Source organism: Cibotium barometz, chromosome 34 (genome assembly GCF_041138505.1).
Source record: "Cibotium barometz isolate CiBa-2024 chromosome 34, ASM4113850v1, whole genome shotgun sequence".
Lineage (NCBI taxonomy): Eukaryota > Viridiplantae > Streptophyta > Polypodiopsida > Cyatheales > Cibotiaceae > Cibotium > Cibotium barometz.
In genome coordinates this window covers 4,548,794-4,567,428 of record NC_141079.1, presented here as the reverse complement: position 1 = coordinate 4,567,428, position 18,635 = coordinate 4,548,794, and the positions used below count along the sequence as shown (strand labels likewise).

The 18,635-nt window shown below is 45.8% G+C and overlaps 1 protein-coding gene across 1 annotated transcript in view; it reads right to left on the bottom strand.

The window, feature by feature from the left end:
* LOC147618635 (beta-galactosidase-like) overlaps nucleotides 1-18,635 on the bottom strand; it is a 45,491-nt gene that overhangs the window by 11,035 nt on the left and 15,821 nt on the right. Inside the window, exons 9-12 of the mRNA XM_086773668.1 lie at nucleotides 13,742-13,829; nucleotides 2,850-2,971; nucleotides 2,377-2,717; nucleotides 1,972-2,081 (exon numbers count right to left, since the gene is read on the bottom strand). Coding sequence (XP_086629794.1) covers nucleotides 1,972-2,081; nucleotides 2,377-2,717; nucleotides 2,850-2,971; nucleotides 13,742-13,829 — 661 coding nt within the window. The remainder of the gene's footprint in view (nucleotides 1-1,971; nucleotides 2,082-2,376; nucleotides 2,718-2,849; nucleotides 2,972-13,741; nucleotides 13,830-18,635) is intronic.

Sequence of the window (18,635 nt, the reverse complement as noted above, 5' to 3'; positions counted from 1 at the left end):
AATGTTTCAAGATTTTGGAAGTTTTTTTTTCTCCCCTACTGGCCTTAGGCCCAAGATCCTCCCGTAGTTACTGATTTTTCACCGCCCGTAGGGCGCCCGCTCGTAGATGCTTAATTATCCACCCATAGGCGATGCTGCCAAGGAAGCACCAAGGGGGGTTTTGAACCCAAGACCTCTTGGTCCTAGGCAAACACCTTCACCACTCAAGCTATCACCTCATTGGCGGAAGTTTCCAGGTTTTGAAGGTTTTTCTTTTGAAAAGTTTCATCCCTCGCTAAAACAACCGTCGGTTATAGATATCTTTCAGAAACTACTAGAGTATGGTGTATCCCACACATTCTAGGTTTTGTCATTTTGTTGCAGCCATTGTAATTATGGATTAAGGAGACCAAGAAGATAGGGAATTGGGATGAAAAGAGATGGGAGAAGAAGAGGTAAAAAGAAAAGAAGAAGCAGAAGAGAAGACTAAGAAAAAGAAAAAGGGGAAAAGACGAGAAAGATGAAGAAGGGAGGAAGGACAAGAGGGAAAGGAAGGAGAGGAAGAGAAGGAGGAGGAGTAGGAGAGGGCCCATGGGCACTCAAGTTGCTACTACAGAAGGATCTACTCAAAAAATATATATATATAAAATAAAAACGTTTTTTTTTTCAACTTCATTGGCCATAGTGTTCCCCCTAGTTACTTGCGCAAGGAGTCCTATATGTTTGATGGAGAGCTAGTGGAGAGACTTGAGTGTTATGTTGTCATGACCATAATTTACAATGAGACCAGCTGCCACATCACAACTAGCAAGAGGGTTTCATTGGTCTCGCTTGAGAGATACTCCCTTCAAGCCCACTTTCAGCATGTTCAAACCAAGGCCCTCCTTTTTTATTCCCTTGTGAGACCAACAGTAATGTATGTGTGTCATGTGGGCAACAGACATCCCTCAACTAGGGGAGAGTGAGAGAGAGAGAGAGAGAAAGAAAGAATTTGTTGATGTCCGCGGAAAGCCAAAATGGCCTATGAGACCAAAAAGTACATTCTGTATTTAAGATGCCTAAAGTACATTCTGTTTTGTTCTTCTTTGTTTAGTTTGGCAGCTTGTGATTGTGTGTATTGGAAAGTCAATAATGTATCCATAGAAAGTCTAAAAGATGTCAACCAATATGTGGCCTGTGCACACTGCAGACCGACACTCTCACCCTTGGCAATTAACTGCACAGCCATGGCCATCTTTTTCTGCCCTCTAGTGTCCTTACCATGTGATGATTCCTCTGAATGTATTAACCAACTGAAATGATGCATGTACTGTACGTACATTGGGTGTGCTGCAACTCTCTCTCTCTCTCTCTCCACACCATGGACATTATTGTATCACTTTGAGGCCCATTGGTTCTTTAGCAGATGCTTGATATCGCTTCTTTTTTTTTAGTAGATGCTTGATCTCTCTCTCTCAACACACGCACTGATCACACCATAAGTGGTTCCGATATGAGCGTTTTATACTCAGATGGTTATCTTTTCACATGATCATTACTGTGTATGTAGCTACTTGGTTCATTTCCTTATCTTTTTTCTAGATCCAGTTACTTCATGAAACTATTGCCCTTGTGTGTTCAGCACAGCCAGGTCAGTGCATAGCCAGGCTTGGGCGCACAGAGGACAGTGGGAGTGTTGGGGCAGATAGCTCCAGTTCAAGGGCGCCTAGACCAGGCCCTTGTAGGGCGGCCTAGCACGGGCCAGCCATATGGGCAGCCAAGATGGCGGCCAAGCAATGCTGACCCATCTGCGACAGGTCTGCGCAAATCAAGCCCCACAGAAGGTGATGACTTGCACACAGGTGGAACTTTTTCCTCGTCTAACCTTTCTCATCTACCCTAAAATATTTCCTTTTACCCTCAATGCATGTATCTCACTATGTCATACTTGTCCTATGACCATGACTATGCATGACAAAAGAGGTCAATAAACATGATAATAAAAAGCCTTGCCTGTAAGTTCACCATTTATGAACACATGAACTGCATCTCGCATGGAGTCAATAATAAGAACCGGGTCTGTGCCATTTTCTAGAAATGGTTCACTTTCAGAGACCTGCAAACTGGGAGATTCCAAAAAGTAAGCACAGAGACCTCCGTAAAAATTTCACCACTTCTAAAATAAAAAATCTTGTTTTTGGAGAGATCAATCAGTATATTATATGTCAGGGTTCAAACACACTTTGGCATGCCAGCAGGCTCTGCCCCAAACCCAATCAGCATCGCAAATCTTATCATGCATACCAAAGAAGTTATACCTTTAAACTAGTCCTAAGTCAGGTAGATGGCATGCATGCGCGCTTGTGTGTGTGTGTGTGTGTGTGAGAGAGAGAGAGAGAGAGAGAGAATAGTGGTTACCTTGTTGTATACCATAAGTAGTCAGTGGTATCTTTGGCAGTGCTAATTTGCTCTAAGCACCTTGTGTCTGTTATAGAATTCTCACCCCATATCCCAACCTTTTCAGCATACCACTCCCAGTTGAACCCACCAAAACTCTTAACAGTTCTCATAGCCATCAGAGAAGTTTGGGCAGTGATCTTTGCAGAGTTGAATGCAACATTTGTGCAGTCTGGAAGGACACTAATAGACCATCCGGGAAGGTCATATGAATGGCCATTGAACTGTACAGTGGTGTTCAAAAGGTCACTATTTGATATAAATGCTGCACATTGTTCCGTCTCGTTGGTGTAAGCATAGACCTGCAAACCTTTCCATCAGAACTAATCATTCAAGAACATTAAGAGACCTTCATTGTTGAATAAAGCCAAAGTGGAGCTTTGTAGACCCTATCCTGGTCTTGGCTCTTAAGATGGTGTTGAGAAGAGGAAAACCTCTTGATTTGGTCCAAGCGACATGTAGATTGTTGCATCTCCTGTAGCCATGGCCAGTTCACACAGCTTAAGAGCTTGATGCATATCCTTCAGATGGCCCCATTTGGGCTGCCTGATGAGTCCTTCAAACAAGAGTTTAGAGAGGAGATTTTAGTTCCATGATTTGCATATAGAAAGGCCTGTTACAATATGAATAATACATGTATTTGCATTTTTTTTAAAAAAAATCTTAAAAAAAACATAGCCACTTTAACATTCACCTATATGGGTTCTCGACTTTTCTAAACAGAGAGGTTCAAATAAGCTGACACACTAGTGAAACCTCTAACAGGAGATCAGGCCCATTGGAGGGGTCTTTCCAGCACCACTCCCCTCGTTGCCGCTGCAATTTGGCCAGAGGAGGTGTGTCATGTGCACTATACTACAGTGCAAAGTGGCCATTCTCTTTAGCCAGTCGTGATCGAGAGCCTGGGTCGTTTAGGAATGCAAGTGTCTACCTGTGTGAAAGCCTTTTCCATCTAAGGTCATTAGCAAGGTAACAAGTTGGACCACATATGCATTCATGGGACCATGCACAAGGCCAGGGACAGCCCATGGGTACTCATTGGGTGCCCAAGAACCCAAATTTGAGGGGCCAAGGCAGGTCATGTAAAAAGGGGAAAAAGGCAATATTTGCAATATGTGTCCAAAAAGGCCATGTCGGCCTATAGAGGCTGAATAGATCTATTTTGGATCTCTTCCAATCATTGTAATTAGTCTTCCATTTAGTGTAGAACACTTGTGCCTATGTGCTAGGACTTTCAGAGGTAGAAAGAAGAGTGTGGGGGACTCACACACAACACACACACGAGTCCTAAACTACAATACATATCATGTACAACGAAGAAGTAATACAACTAAATCTCTAGTACAATGGATATGGCTAAGTGAAAACGTAAACTACAACCCAGTGACTATTACACTCCTGATCTAGCAGACTAGCACTCCCCCTACAGAGAAACGCTCTGTTGAGTCCAACGCTGAGGAAAGTAGATGATTGTGATGATTTGGCTACCAACGTATATATATATATGTGTATATATATGTGTATATATATATATATATATATATATGTATGTATATATATATATATATATGTATATATATATGTATATATATATATGTATATATGCACCAATGCTACTAGTCGGTTTGTTTTAATGTTGTCGGTCAAGTCCATGACCCCTTCCACGTCTACACCTACCACATGGCACATGCGCCTGCGCACGAGCCTAACTTTTGTGTACCACACGTGAGGTGTGTCACATTCTCCCACTTGCATTGCAATTATCCTCAGCTGCATGTGTCCATATGAAGTGCCCTTCCCATAAAAGGAAAAGATCTAACCAAAGCTCATCCAAGGTACCCAAGATCCCGAACACGACAAGACCATTGTGCATCCAGTGCAAAGGCTCACATTCCTTTCTCACTGCATCAGCACAAAGACTTGCAATGCAACCTGCAGAAGACCAAGTTCTACTACACTGAAGCCAAAAACCTGGTTGTTGTCAGTACAATCTCCAAGAAATCTGTGTACTATGCAAATACACCCTCTGGTCTATCCTCCCAAGACGAAGGTAAATCTGATGATATGTCCTCTTGTATTGCCTTCATGACATCAGACACTTTGATACTCCACCCAATGGACAACGGCAGCTCAACCCGAGAAATGAAAAAAGCTGAGATGTTCACACATGCATCTCCTTCACACTCATCCTCCGGTTCCGAAGAAGCATCCTCCTCAGATCTCCAAGGTCCATGAACAATCCTTCATGATGTGCTTGGTGGAGTCACACTTTAAACATTGATCAGCCAGTTGCTTGATTCAGAACTCCTCCAAAGAGAGTCGTGTCTGCGACTCTCCCCCACTGGAACTATTGCTATTCTCCATGGCCTGAACAGCTCCATCATTAGGAATCTCAATCGATTGTTTCGGAACTCCTCCAGAGAGAGTCGTGTCCGCAACTCTCCCCCACTAGAACTATCCATGGCCTAAACAGCTCCATCATTAGGAATCTCCTTGCCCTTTTGCTACTGGGCTTTCCTAACTGCCACTACTCTGTTCTTGTAATTTATCAAAGCTTGTGTCGTGACCTCCAATGTATTGGGATCATTTACACACATGATATGGTAAGCAACCATGGTTAGAATGATTGATTGGCTGATTATTGGTTAAAATGCTTGGTCGAACATTGATGTGTTGCATTGCTCATCAGCCAAGACTTAATCGTTTAATTGTGCACAGAGTCTAGATAAGTATTGCTTGCTTACCACTATTTTGAGCTAGCCGGCAATGTTAATGGGCCTTGATAATGGGAAATCATTGAATAAAACACCACTAATCATGCTTGAACAAGACGTTGAACACTGTATTATGGTCTGCGTAACCACTAATTATGATTCTTAATCATTTTAAGTCAAGCATGATGTGGACTACCCATAGCCACACATGGATAATCAAGATATTTTGATGCATTAGTTGTCTATCTTGGTGTAAGAATCGCTACTCTATTTTCTACATAATAAAAGCATACAGGCACTTAATTTTTTCTTGCTTGCATATTCTGTTTTATACCAGTGGGTGAGCATGAGGAATGGCATAACGGAACACATATGGGTTAACTGGATGACCCTATTAAGACAGGTTAGGAGCAATCTGCACAGCAGACACAAAATCCTTATGAGAAAGACACCGGACATCCCACTGAATCTGCTTATAATGAGGATATAAGAAACGGGTTTTAAACCCCTCCTCAGACTACTTATATGCACTCTTGTCGGAAAAGCCACCTAACTGGCCACGGGTCCGATTCGCCCACCACAAGCTAGCATCTCCAATGAGATGCATGGCAAAAGCCGTGTTGGCATGGAGTAGCCTGCAAGACAAGTTGTGCAAATACAGAAGTACGCAAGAACACAAAGAGAGAACTCCACGAATTGCTATTGCACTAATTAATTGAGTTACATCAGAGATAGGACTAATATCCGAGGACCTAAAACCCTTTTCCAATAGCATATCTGTCGCAACAGATTCAGTGGGATGTCCGGTGTCTTTCTCCTAAGAATTTTTGAAGTACAACCATGGCAAGCCCAAGACTACCCAAGGGTCAATGACCAAACCTACTCCCAATGGGGGTAATAAGCCTAATACCCAGGGGTCTTCCCAAACCACGTCTCGGATCAGTGGAGAGGCTGCCAATGAGGTGATAGCTCAAGTGGTGAGGGTGTTTGCCTAGGACCATCAAAACCCCCCTTGATGCTTCCTCCGCGGCATCGCCTACGGGCGGGCGTCTAAGGGCAGTGAAAATTCAGTAACTACAGGAGGACCTTGGGCCTAAGGCCAGTGAAGTCTTGGTCCTAGGCTCAAAACCCCATTGATGCTTCCTCCGCGGCATCGCCTACGGGCAGGCATCTAAGGATAGTGAAAATTCAGTAACTACAGGAGGACCTTGGGCCTAAGACCAGTGGAGAGGCTGGCCAACCAGCAGTAGGGACAGTATAAAACATGCCTTTGCTGCCCACAAATCTCATCTGCAAAATCTCTCAAGCCCATTTGCATGCTTCAGCCCCAGGCACAGTAAAAATAAACGCAAGCACAGGAGGACAGCAGGGCCTATAATGATTATGGACAATACGGCAAAGGGGGGAGAACACCAACAGAGTGATGCAAGAGGACGGTGTGTCCACCACCTTGCCCGGGTGGCTCACCAATGACCCAAAGTACGCCATGGTACAGCTTAGGGAGCCCTAGAAAGCAGAACATAACCATGAAGCCCGTCTTTGCGAATTTGTCATCACTGTTTGAGAAAAACCATATCACTTGTTACATGTGGCATGGACTGCCTATGGGGTATGCTTAATGGTGTAACATGAACTAGCAGAAAATCTCATTAAAAAATCCCATAAAAGCAGGGTTACAATAGCACATCGGGCCTATACAAGTCAGTGGGTGTGCACATAGTGTTGAGCCTACATCTCAATCTACTCTCCTGCCGAACCCCCCAGTAATTGCCGAGTGTGGTATGTGATTAATCCGATAGGTCATCCATAAGCAAGGTGGCCTATGGTCTGGAGTGGTCGAGGCCCATATTCCCATGTATCACTCAATCTGACTCTCCTACGCTTGGAGGTGGGTGGAGTCAGGCCCACGGTTGGGTTCGTGTGTCCATCAACTGCTTTCCATATCTCTCTCTCTATCTCTCTCTCTCTCTCCCCCCCGCCCTACCCTCCTTGCACTCCCCTCTTGCTCAGCCCACCCCGCCATCTGTCCAAGCGTCCCAAGATGAGAGGCCCATCTCGACACCGGCGGAGACTACAACAGAGGATCAAGACCATACTAGCACGGCATGGGAGACGTCCAGTCAGAGTACTCACCATGGAGGACATTGAGGATATCCGCCATCGACCGATGAGAGACATCTTTGGATAGTGATGTGTATGATGCTTACCTTTGTTGCTGGAGTTTTCCTCCCAGATGTTATCCATTAGGAGCTCCTAGTACCGTACTTTTCCTCATAGTTATTTCAGTTTCAGTTAGTTGTTTTTAGCTTTTCTTACACAGACATTGTATCAGATCCACCAATTGTTGTAACCTTTTTGGTCTCATAGGTCATTTTGGCCTTACGTTAATATATCATTTCATTTCATTTCTCTCTCTCTCTCTCTCTCTCTCTCTCTCTCTCTCTCTCTCTCTTCACTTTACGCCCCTGCTCGTGTCTCTCTCTCTCTCTCTCTCTCTCTCTCTCTCTCTCTCTCTCTCTCTCTCATCGCTGTTCAGCCGCCTCGCCTGGGCTGGCCCGCCCCTCTGCCCCGCCCCCGCACCCCCCCCCCTTCTGCGCCCCCTCCCACTAGCCCCCTTGCCCTATCTCTCTCTCTCTCTCTCTCTCTCTCTCTCTCTCTCTCTCTCTCGGCCGCCTCGCCTGGGCTGGCCCGCCCCTTTGCCTCGCTCGCTCGCCGCCCCCCCCCCCCTCTCTCTCTCTGCTGTTCGGCCGCCTCGCCTGGGCCACCTACCCCCCCCCCTGCTGCTGTTTCGCGCTGCGCGCAGGTGTCATGGATTAATTTCCAATCGGGAAGTACTGCAAAAAGTCATGGCCAAGACCGGAGTTAAAAGAGGAGCTCGTGAAGGTGGAGGACAAGCTCAGCACAATTATCAAAGAAAACAAGAAGATGGTCGACTCTTCCGTTACCGCAATCATAAACCGCCTCTCCAAACTCGAGAAGGGATTTGATAAAATCCAAGAGCTCGAAGAGAGAACATCCAAGCAAGAGGCTGAGATTTCAGCCTTAAAGGAGGAACTAGTGGAGGCCAAATTGCATGCTAAAAGTCAAGCGGCTGAATTCTCAGCCCTCAAAAAGGAGTTGGAAGCCACTTCACAAGGCAAGCTTGAGGATGGAAAATTTCAGCCCTCCTTTATTGAAGAGCTGAATACCATCAAGGAACAAATGAGGATCATTCAAGAGGAGGAGGAGCAACATAAAGAGAAGAGATCTTCATGGGTGGAGGTGATCACAGAGACACAAAAGAAGATGGACGAGGCGGAGAAATGGATCGAGGTCGCCAAGAAAGGGAAAGGTAAAGAATCACCACACCCATCCCCACTCCCACCATCATCAACATGACCCTTGAAGAGGAGCAGAGGAAGACCCGGGCCTTACATGTATGAGTGTCCGGTCTAAAAGACCGTGATGATGCAGAAGGGGAAACCAAGGAGCTCTTCTCTATGATGGGCATTGAAGCCACGCACACAAAGGCATGGAGAGTGGGAAAGAAGAGAGAAGGTAGTGGCGAATCTTCTCAGGAGAGCACTTTATCATTCGTTTCCCCTCCATGGAAGCGAAGGACGACTTCTTGAAGAGACGGCCTACACTCAAGAAGACGGGAATATTTCTTGGAGATAACCTCACACTCTCGCAACTTGCCCACATGAAAGAAGTTATGCCCGAGATAAGGGCAACCCGAGAGAAAGGGAAAGTGGCCTTCTATAGAGATGGTAGAGTGGTGATTATGGAGAGGCGCTCTTCATGACGGCGCGAGACCTATGGGACTACACTCAAAGTTGCTACTTGGAATTGTAATGGATCTCTACGCCTTGATGTAGGGGCTTTTGAGGATAGTTTCACTGGGAGGGACATCATCATCTACTGTGAGACGCATCAAGCTCCTGGACAGTCCATGCCACATGTTAGTGGATACCGATGGGAGACAGCTTGTAGACAGGAGACTCGTTCAGAGCATAGAGGACGGGGCTCAGGAGAAGTGGCAGTATTGTTTAGAGAGGAGCTGTAGCCACTGATACATATAGTCCGCAGAGATGAGCAGGCTAGGTACATGTGGGTTAGACTGAGGGCAAAGACGGGCAGATATCTCTACATTGCTATATGCTATTTTGCTCCTAGTACATCAGTGTATGCATCACCTAGCAGGCAGTCTCCCTTTTCTATTTTGGATGATGACATTTGGGAGTTCTCCAGGGATGGTGACACCATTCTCCTGGGGGACTGCCAGGACCGCCCATAACCAGACAGTATTTTATGATATCTCAGAGGAGATGTTGAGGGAGCTTGATGTTAGGGATATGGGCCTATCTAGACTCTCGCAGGATGAGGAACATACTGTGTATGGGCGGTATTTGATAGACATGGGGACTGCACATGGATTGGCCATCCTGAATGGCCTACATAGATTCCCGACAACAGGCGGTTTCACTAGCTTTCCACATCGGCATGGTGCTAGTACAATGGACTATGTTATGGCTCAGCCCAGTCTCATTCCCTCTTTTCAGGATTTTATGGTAAGCACTAGGCCGGTTGGAGTAGCAGTGGATCATGCTATCTTGTCCTTCACTCTCACATTTCAATTCAGCACCGCTCCATTGGGACAGGTCTCCACACACACTCGTTATACCTTTACGAGGGAGACTGACACCATGTACACGGATGAGATATACAGACGCTTATGTGCCGAGGAGCCGGGACGGCCATTAGATGAGCTCACTCAGATATTGATAGAGACGCTTCATGCTGCAGCATCAGAGGCATATCCCCATAGTCAGCCTACACGGAGACGATCTAGGAACATGCCCCAGAACAGCTGGTATGATGAGGAGTGCAGAGAGATGAGGATCAGATTACAGAGAGAGGTGCTCATGGGTGTTACCACCCACAGACAGTCACGGATTACCTTCCGGCACCTAGTGCGACGGAGGGCTTATCTTGCTCAGTTAGAGAGGGATTTGTATCAGTTATTTATGAGTCACGACTTAGGCGAGGCATGGAGACTATTTCATCAGCATTCACCATCACCATCCATTACCTCCACAGAGATTTGGGGTGAGTATGCAGCATCCCTGTACACAGCACCAGGACAGTCGCCCCTGCCAGACCCATCGGAGCCATGCCCAGAGACATGTGCTTTCTTTACTGCTGAGATGGTAAGGAAAGCTATTGACAGGATGAGGACTGGGAGAGCATATGATCATGATGGTTTGGTAGCAGAGCACTTTATTCATGCCAGAGATATGCTTGCAGAGCTTATTGCTATGATGTTTAACCGAGCCATGTGTGAGGGTTTTCCTGAGACTTGGAATATGTCCACGATTGTGCCTATCTTCAAGTCAGGGGATCCCATGCTTCCTGGGAATTATCGTACCATCATGATTGGTCACACATTGGCTAGATTATATGCATCTATTGTTGAGCAGGAGTTGAGTAGATGGGCAGAGAGAGAGGACATACGTGCATCAAGGCAGGCAGGGTTCAGGAGAGGTTTCTCCACTCTTGACCATATCTTGACACTCAGAGCTATTATTGAGGAGGGCAGATTATATGGCAGGAGGATTTATTGTTGCTTTGTGGATTTCCGCAAAGCTTTTGACACAGTACCAGGAGCCAGACTGATGGGCAGACTACAGGAGATGGGAGTGCCCACAGAGCTGATTTGGGAAATCATGGCTTTATACAGGACAGGTGTGGGGCAGGTACGTACTACTCAAGGTATATCTAAGATGGTTCACTCCACTATTGGGGTGAAACAGGGCTGCCTCCTTTCTCCCACCTTATTTGGGATGTATGTGGATGAGGTTTCGGACTATGTAGAGCGGGAGGGTGACAGAGGAGCACAGCCAGCAGGGACATGGATTCCGCTGTTATTGTATGCTGATGTTATTGTGTTGATCTCAGATTCTCCAGACGGGATGCAGCGTCATTTGGATGCATTGCACACGTTTGCACAGGACAGTGGATTGTCTGTTAACCTTGGTAAAACCAAGGTGATGGTGTTTAACACCACAGCACAGTGGGTTAGGAGGTCAGTACCCACCTTTACATATGGTCAAGAGACAGTGGAGTATACATATGCATATACTTACCACGGTGTGGTTTTTAGTGGCCCACTATTTTCCTTGAGGAGAGCAGCGGAGACCAGATTGACCAGAGCTTATGCAGCATTGGGGAGACTAGAGAGGATGTGTTCGCAGGTTCAATTTCAGGAACCTCAAACAAAGCTCTGGCTCTTTGACACTTTGGTCACTTCAGCCATGCTGTATGGAGTGGAGATATGGGGACCCTCAGTGGATCACCACAGCCGAGCTGGTAGCACTGATGGATGGAGATGTACGGAGAGGCCCTTGGTTTCTATGATTTCCCAGATGATTGGGGCCAAGGCCTCCGTACCACATGATATTATCCATGCAGAGATGGCTGCCCCCCCATTGGTAGTAGAGGCACTCACTCGATCAGTCTCCTTTATACATAGCACTTGGGCTCTCCCTAGAGACAGATATGCTCGCTTAGCCCTGGAGTCTGCACGACAGTTGGCATCACAGGGAGACGGATCATGTTGGTATGCACAGATGACAGCTTGGTTCCAGCTGCATGGCTTTAGTATGGACAGGCTACCTCCATTTCAGTACTCCCTGGATGCACCCTCCCTCTCTCTCACACGGGCAGAGATTACCAGACTTATCGGGCAGGACTTGACTCAGCTGGACACTAGGAGGACATGGATACAGCCGACACACGAGCTTGGTACGAAGATGACTTTCTATAGAGATCATCTTCTCCAGCTCACGGAGGATGGGTTTGTGATTAGACCCAGCTACATGGATACTCATCTTTCTCATGGGGTACGGTGTGCTACTAATCAAATGCGCACATCCTCACACCAGCTAGAGATTGAGACTGGCAGATTCAGAGGAGTACCAGCTGAGGCCAGGATTTGTCAGTTGTACCAGATGGAGCTAGAGACAGAGTTACATTACATGTCACTGTCCAGTATATTATGAGATACGAGGCCGTTTTCATTGCCTGTTCAGAGAGGGTTTCGGACCACTTTCCAGAGTCATGAGATACCAGGATCAGAGATGCCTTGGATTATACTTGCTGGAGCTACGTAGACATAGAGAGGGTCTCTTGAGAGGGAGGGGATCAAAGAGGGAGAGACACCTACAGAGGCAGATTACGGACTTCTTTCAACCAGAGATTGAGCAGTCAGGCCAGCAGGCATTGCAGCTAGCCCCAGAGTATAGCCGCACCAGAGGTACACTCATTGATCGAGCTATAGAGCTGGGGCGGTCCAGGCGCCCCAAGATGAGAGGCCCATCTCGACACCGACGGAGACTACAACAGAGGATCAAAACCATACTAGCACGGCATGGGATACGTCCAGTCAGAGTACTCACCATGAAGGACATTGAGGATATCCGCCATCGACCGATGAGAGACATCTTTGGATAGTGATGTATATGATGCTTACCTTTGTTGTTGGAGTTTTCCTTCCCAGATGTTATCCATTAGGAGCTCCTAGTACCTTACTTTTCCTCATAGTTGTTGTTTCAGTTTCAATTAGTTGTTTAGTTGTTTTAGCTTTTCTTACACAGACATTGTCTCAGATCCACCAATTGTTGTAGCCTTTTTGTCTCATAGGTCATTTTGGCCTTTTGAGGACGTTAATATATCATTTCGTTTCATTTCATTTTCATTTCTCTGTGTTTGTGCGTCCACCATCAATTGCTTTCCATCTCTCTTTGAGTTTGTGTGCATGTTAATTTGGTGCTCTAGATACAAGTTGATTGTGGATGGTTGCACAAGAGTGTAACAATCACCAAGGAGTGTAGAATCACAAATGGCCACTTGACCCTCTTGCGCAATACTCTGGGCTGTTATGCAGCATGAGTTGGTCATGTGAGAAGGCTCAAACCACAAATGTAACAAACTCAAGCAAGTACACCTTGATAGATTAGAGCTTAATGTTATCCCTCAGGAAAGTGAACAAGTCGAAGGAGGGAGGAGGAAAAGTGAGGAGGTGAGAGGTTGTGCATCACACCTTGATAGATTAGAGCTTAATGTCATTCCTCAAGAAAGTGAAGAAGAGACTGTGCATGCAGGACAAGGGGTTGTGCAACACTCAAAATAACAGACAACGGGAAGGTTGAAGGCTGTGGGAAAGCTGCAACACAGGAGGAGATAACAGCACAAAAGGGAAAAAAGGCCAGCATATGCAGCCCAGGAATGGCATGTGGATGCCCTCTTGCTAAGCAATGCTGGTGAAAAGGAAAGAAAGGGAGCGGAATAAGTATGCGCTCAGCGACACGAAACCTCAAGTTTAACCCAGTAGGAGGCGAGCTAGACAATGTTGTGGCCAGCAAGAGTTCAGAGCAAGCATCTGAAAGAACATGCACTAACAGCAACATGCTCTTCCACATCTAGTTGTCAAACCAGTGCACAATGTAAGTTTGACTGGTACAATTCATATAAGCACAAATGAGTTGTCAAGTGAGAATTGGCACTTTCATGAATAAAGCTTGAACCAAACTGTATGAAATTATGACATAGTCCAAAAAAATGAAATCTCATACCATATTCATCAAGAGGTGCGTCATAGTCGTAGGTAGTTGTTATAAAAGGACCACCAGCAGTACGACCAAAATTTGTGCCTCCATGATACTATAAACAAAAAGAATTTGAGCTCTCTCTCTCTCTCTCTCTCTCTCTCTCTCTCTCTCTCCTGCAGTATCCTATGAGATAGCCTTTTGGGGACTAGACTTAGGGCAGAAAGACTAGCAAAGCTTGGAAAAAATACAGATTTTCATAATCTCCAGGAATGGTCCAGAGCAAGGTATCCATACCACATGAGATTGTTAGGGAAGAGTTTGGGGCTGCTCCTCTGGTAGTAGATGCTCTCTTCCAAACAATGATATACCTATATATATACCTAGATGAATCCAAGAACATGCCCAAATTCACCTTATAAGAAAGTGCAATTTGTAACCTCATGGAAGTCCTCCACAAGACAATAAACCATCAACTCCATCACGCATAGTATGGACTAACGTCATGAGTGCCCACTAACGTCATCAGTGCCCAACAGTGGGTGTAGAACTTGGTATCAATATATGCTCCCCACCCCCCCCCCCCACACGCACACATAGGAGCATATATTCATACAAAGGTCTGTGTACTGAGTTTCTGTCAGAGCTCCGGAGATGTAGGGCAGACTCAACCATAATGAAGCCTAGCACTAAAAGATTAAAGGTAGTTGATAGGGCATATACACCACTAAAGATAGAAAGAATTAACACAATATCAACTGGCCGCAACTTGGACGAAAGCTTCACAATGTGAAATTTGCATGTCCGCTAATACAGCATAAATATATATACCTAGATGAATCCAGGAACATGCCCAAATTCACCTTATAAGAAAGTGAAGTTTATAACCTCATGGAAGTCCTCCACAAGACAATAAACCATCAACTCCATCATGTATAGTATGGACTAGATACTACGACATCCCCACTAACATCATCAGTGCCCAATAGTGAGTGTAGAACTTGGTATCAATATATGCTCCCACACACACACACACACACACACACACACACACGAGCATACATTCATACAAAGGTATGTATACTGAGTTTCTGTCAGAGCTCTGGAGATGCAAGGCAGACTCACCCATAATGAAGCCTAAGGATTAAAGGTAGTTGATAGGGCATATGCACCACTAAAGATAGAAAGACTTAACACAATATCAACTGGCCACAACTTGGACGAAAACTTCACAATGTGAAATTTGCATGTCCGTTAATATAGCATAAAGATATACGTGATGACTCAAAATCTTCTGTTTAAAACGATTGGTCCTCTAGAAACTTTCTAAGATGCTTTTGTCGACCTTCATCTAATCTGTGCATGCTTCTAACTGGGAGTTTTTGACTAGGTAAACATTGATGATTTTTAATCCCCAGTGTTAACTCTAAACAAACAAAATCTTACAGAGTTGGGCACAGCATGGCTTATGATTGGATAGAGTTTCCCCCAGCGAAAGATTGCCCATTTACCTTCTTTGCAAGCTGCCCAACCAGTTTGGTATTTTTTTTCACTACCCAGCCTCACTCTGAAGACTGCATGACGACACCTTGATCTGGCGCACTGAAATCCCGAGTGCATGTGACATATGAACTCCTCAATCCTAAGTATCTAGGCATATGGATAAATTCATCTGTGGTCATTGTGAGAACGTCATCTTAATGCAAGCTCATCCTGGAGGGGATTGCCTAATTGCCGTCTAATGAATCTGTTTAGTTCTTTAAACCTAATGTATGGGGAATCTGGATCATACTGAAATTGAGGGAGCCGGTCCATCTGTAATCCATGTGCCTGAAACCAAGCAAGTACTGTGCCATACCAAGATGAATGCTTTCCTCCAGCTGCTATCTTTTGCGATAGTGCAAGTTGGGGGAGTCGAAGTGGATCCATCTCCCTCACCCTGTGTATATAAGTGACTGTCTAGAACAATTCCTCCATCAACATAGGAGCCGCAGCAAACTCCCTACTACCCATGTAAGTGATCTCTATATGGCCTACAACTGGGTAGGAGGTGTGGAATACCATAACCTTGGTTTTTCCAAGGTTGATTGAGAGCCCCTTTGTGTGCAAAAATCCTGTAAAGTATCCATGTGCTTCTATAGCCCATCCTTAGAATGTTCAATGAGTACAATATCATCATCATATGAAGGTTGGAAACAAGAATACCTCCTAGAAAAGCTCCTCTGCCTCCGGCTCTATCAATGAAGTCTGGGATCTCATCTATGTAGAGTCCAAAGAGGGTCGGAGATAGTGGGCATCCTCCGATGGTGCGAGAGAGAGAGAGAGAGAGAGAGAGAGAGAGAGAAATGATGAAATGAAATGAAATGATATATTAACGTCTTCAAAAGGCCAAAATGACCTATGAGACCAAAACGGTTACAACAATTGGTGGATCTGATACAATGTCTGTGTAAGAAAAGCTAAAACAGCTAAACAACTAATTGAAATGAAACAACAACTATGAGGAAAAGTAAGGTACTAGGAGCTCCTAATGGATAACATTTGGGAAGGAAAACTCCAGCAACAAAGGTAAGCATCATATACATCACTATCCAAAGATGTCTCTCATCGGTCGATGGCGGATATCCTCAATGTCCTCCATGGTGAGTACTCTGACTAGACGTCTCCCATGCCGTCTTCTAGAGGCCAAAAAACGGCCTATGAGACAAAACCTGTGTAAATCATCATCGTGTCTCAATGGACAACAAATGGATACAAAAGAAAAAAAAAGTACAAAGTACTCTATAATGTGGAGATAAATCTCATACAGGGCTTTGGCTAAGTACTATGGGGTGGGTGGGTGGGTCGGTGGGAGGGAGGGGTGGGGGGGGTAAATACATCCAATAAAGCATCTAGCTCCAACCGGTGTCGATGATTGGGTGTAGGATGTCATACATCAGGTTAGGGGCAAGATATCTCCCAATCTGTGCTAGATCAATCTGGGGTCTGTCCTCTCTGCTGTCTCCTCAAGATCTCATCAATCTGTGTCTGGTGGAGACCTGGGGGGCGAGGGCTAGGTGGGCGGGGGCGTCTCCTGGATCGTAGCTCTCTTGCTCGGGCTGATGCCACTCCTTTGGTAGTAGATGTAGATAGAGTGCGTCTCTGAGTGACTCAGGTCTGGATTGAAGGAGCTGTGGAGGATGTCCCACCACTAAGTGGCTGGAAGAAGGTAGTGATCCGTGTCTGAGATGTATCCCTTTGCTGTGGAAGCTGCTGTAATAGCCGCTCTCTATGACGTCGTAACTCCATCAAAAATCCCCCCCAAGCATCTCTGATCACGAAACTGCACAACTTTGCTGAGTGGACCAAATCCCTCCCTGAAGACACAGTGGTATCTCCCCTGAATCTCATAGTATACTGGGCAATGGCAAACATGATGCTCCTCTGTCTCCACATCTATGTGGCACAATCTGCAGATACGTGTCTCCCTCGGGGCCCTGTAGCTCTCCCTGCCTCTATCTCTAGAGTGTGAAGATACTCGAAGCTGCCCAATAGTAGTGCACATGGCATGAGACACATATACATCCATGTAACCCAGTTTCTACACAAACCCATCCTCTGTGAGCTGTAAGAAATGATCGAGGTAGTGCTGCCTCTTCACAGGAAGAGGCTGTGGAGGATCAATCCATGTATGACGTGTGTATAGCTATATCAAATCTTGATGTATCAATCGGTTCCTCTCCACATGGGAGTCTCATGGTCGGATGGTCCTCATCATACTGAAATGGAGGGAGCCTGTCCATACTCATCCTATGTAGTGAAACCCACTGTAAAACCTCTGCATACCATGACTATTGCCATGATGCTGCTACTCGCTCTGATGACTCTAGGGCTTGTCTCGGTAATCTATCTGGGGGCATGTGCCTAACCCGCTGAATAAATGTCACTGTCTGAAAGAGTGCCTCCACTAGCATGGGCGAAGACGCAAACTCTGCCAAAACTATCTCATGTGGCGTTGAGGTTTTACTATGAATCATCCGTGAGAACATAAGTATCTGTGGGCGCTCTAAACCTCGCCACCCGCTCGCTGATAGTCCTGGAGCCCAGATGGCCTGATGGGGGATGCATACATCAAGGCTGGTGTGACCATGGTATCGAAAGCCATCCCTTTGTATGGGGTTCCTGAAAATGCGCCTAGTGGCATTGCCTCTCAAGTAAAGCTAAAGCTACATACCCTCTGGCTACCCTGTCTTGAACTGCCTGTCTCATGGAGAACCTCACCGCCAAGCTAGTAAAGTTGACACCCAAATATACATATGAAGTCTACATCCACACGTTTGTCCTGGTACATGATATGGGTGGTCTCTAGCCCTTGCTCCGTGGTATTGAAAATCATAACCTTGGTTTTACCAAGATTGACCGTCAGGCCCCTCTGATTACAAAACTCTCCCAAGGCATCCATGTGCCGTTGTAACCCTTGCTGTGTATCCGAGACAAGTACTACATTGTCTGCGCAAAGCATCAAAGCTACATATAGATCTGCCAAAGATGATCCACTGTCCCCCCCTCTGTCCACAAAATCTGCTAGCTCATCAATGTATAATCCAAACAGGGTCGGAGATAATGGACATCCTTGCTTAACAACAATAGTGCTAGCAAGCTCCTCTGATAATCCACTTGGGCATCGCACACGACCCACAACTCTGTCATACAAAGCAATAATCCCCCATATCATCTTTGATGGTACCCCAAGTGTCTGCAATCTTTGCATAAGTCTGTCGCAAGGCACAGTGTCAAATGCCTTGTGGAAATCCACAAAGCAGCAATATAATCTTCGTCTCTGAGTCTTCGCCTCCTCTATGAGGCTCTTGAGTGTGAAGGTATGATCAAGAGTGGAGTGGTTTTGGCGGAAACCAGCCTGCCCAGTAGCTCTGAATCCAGA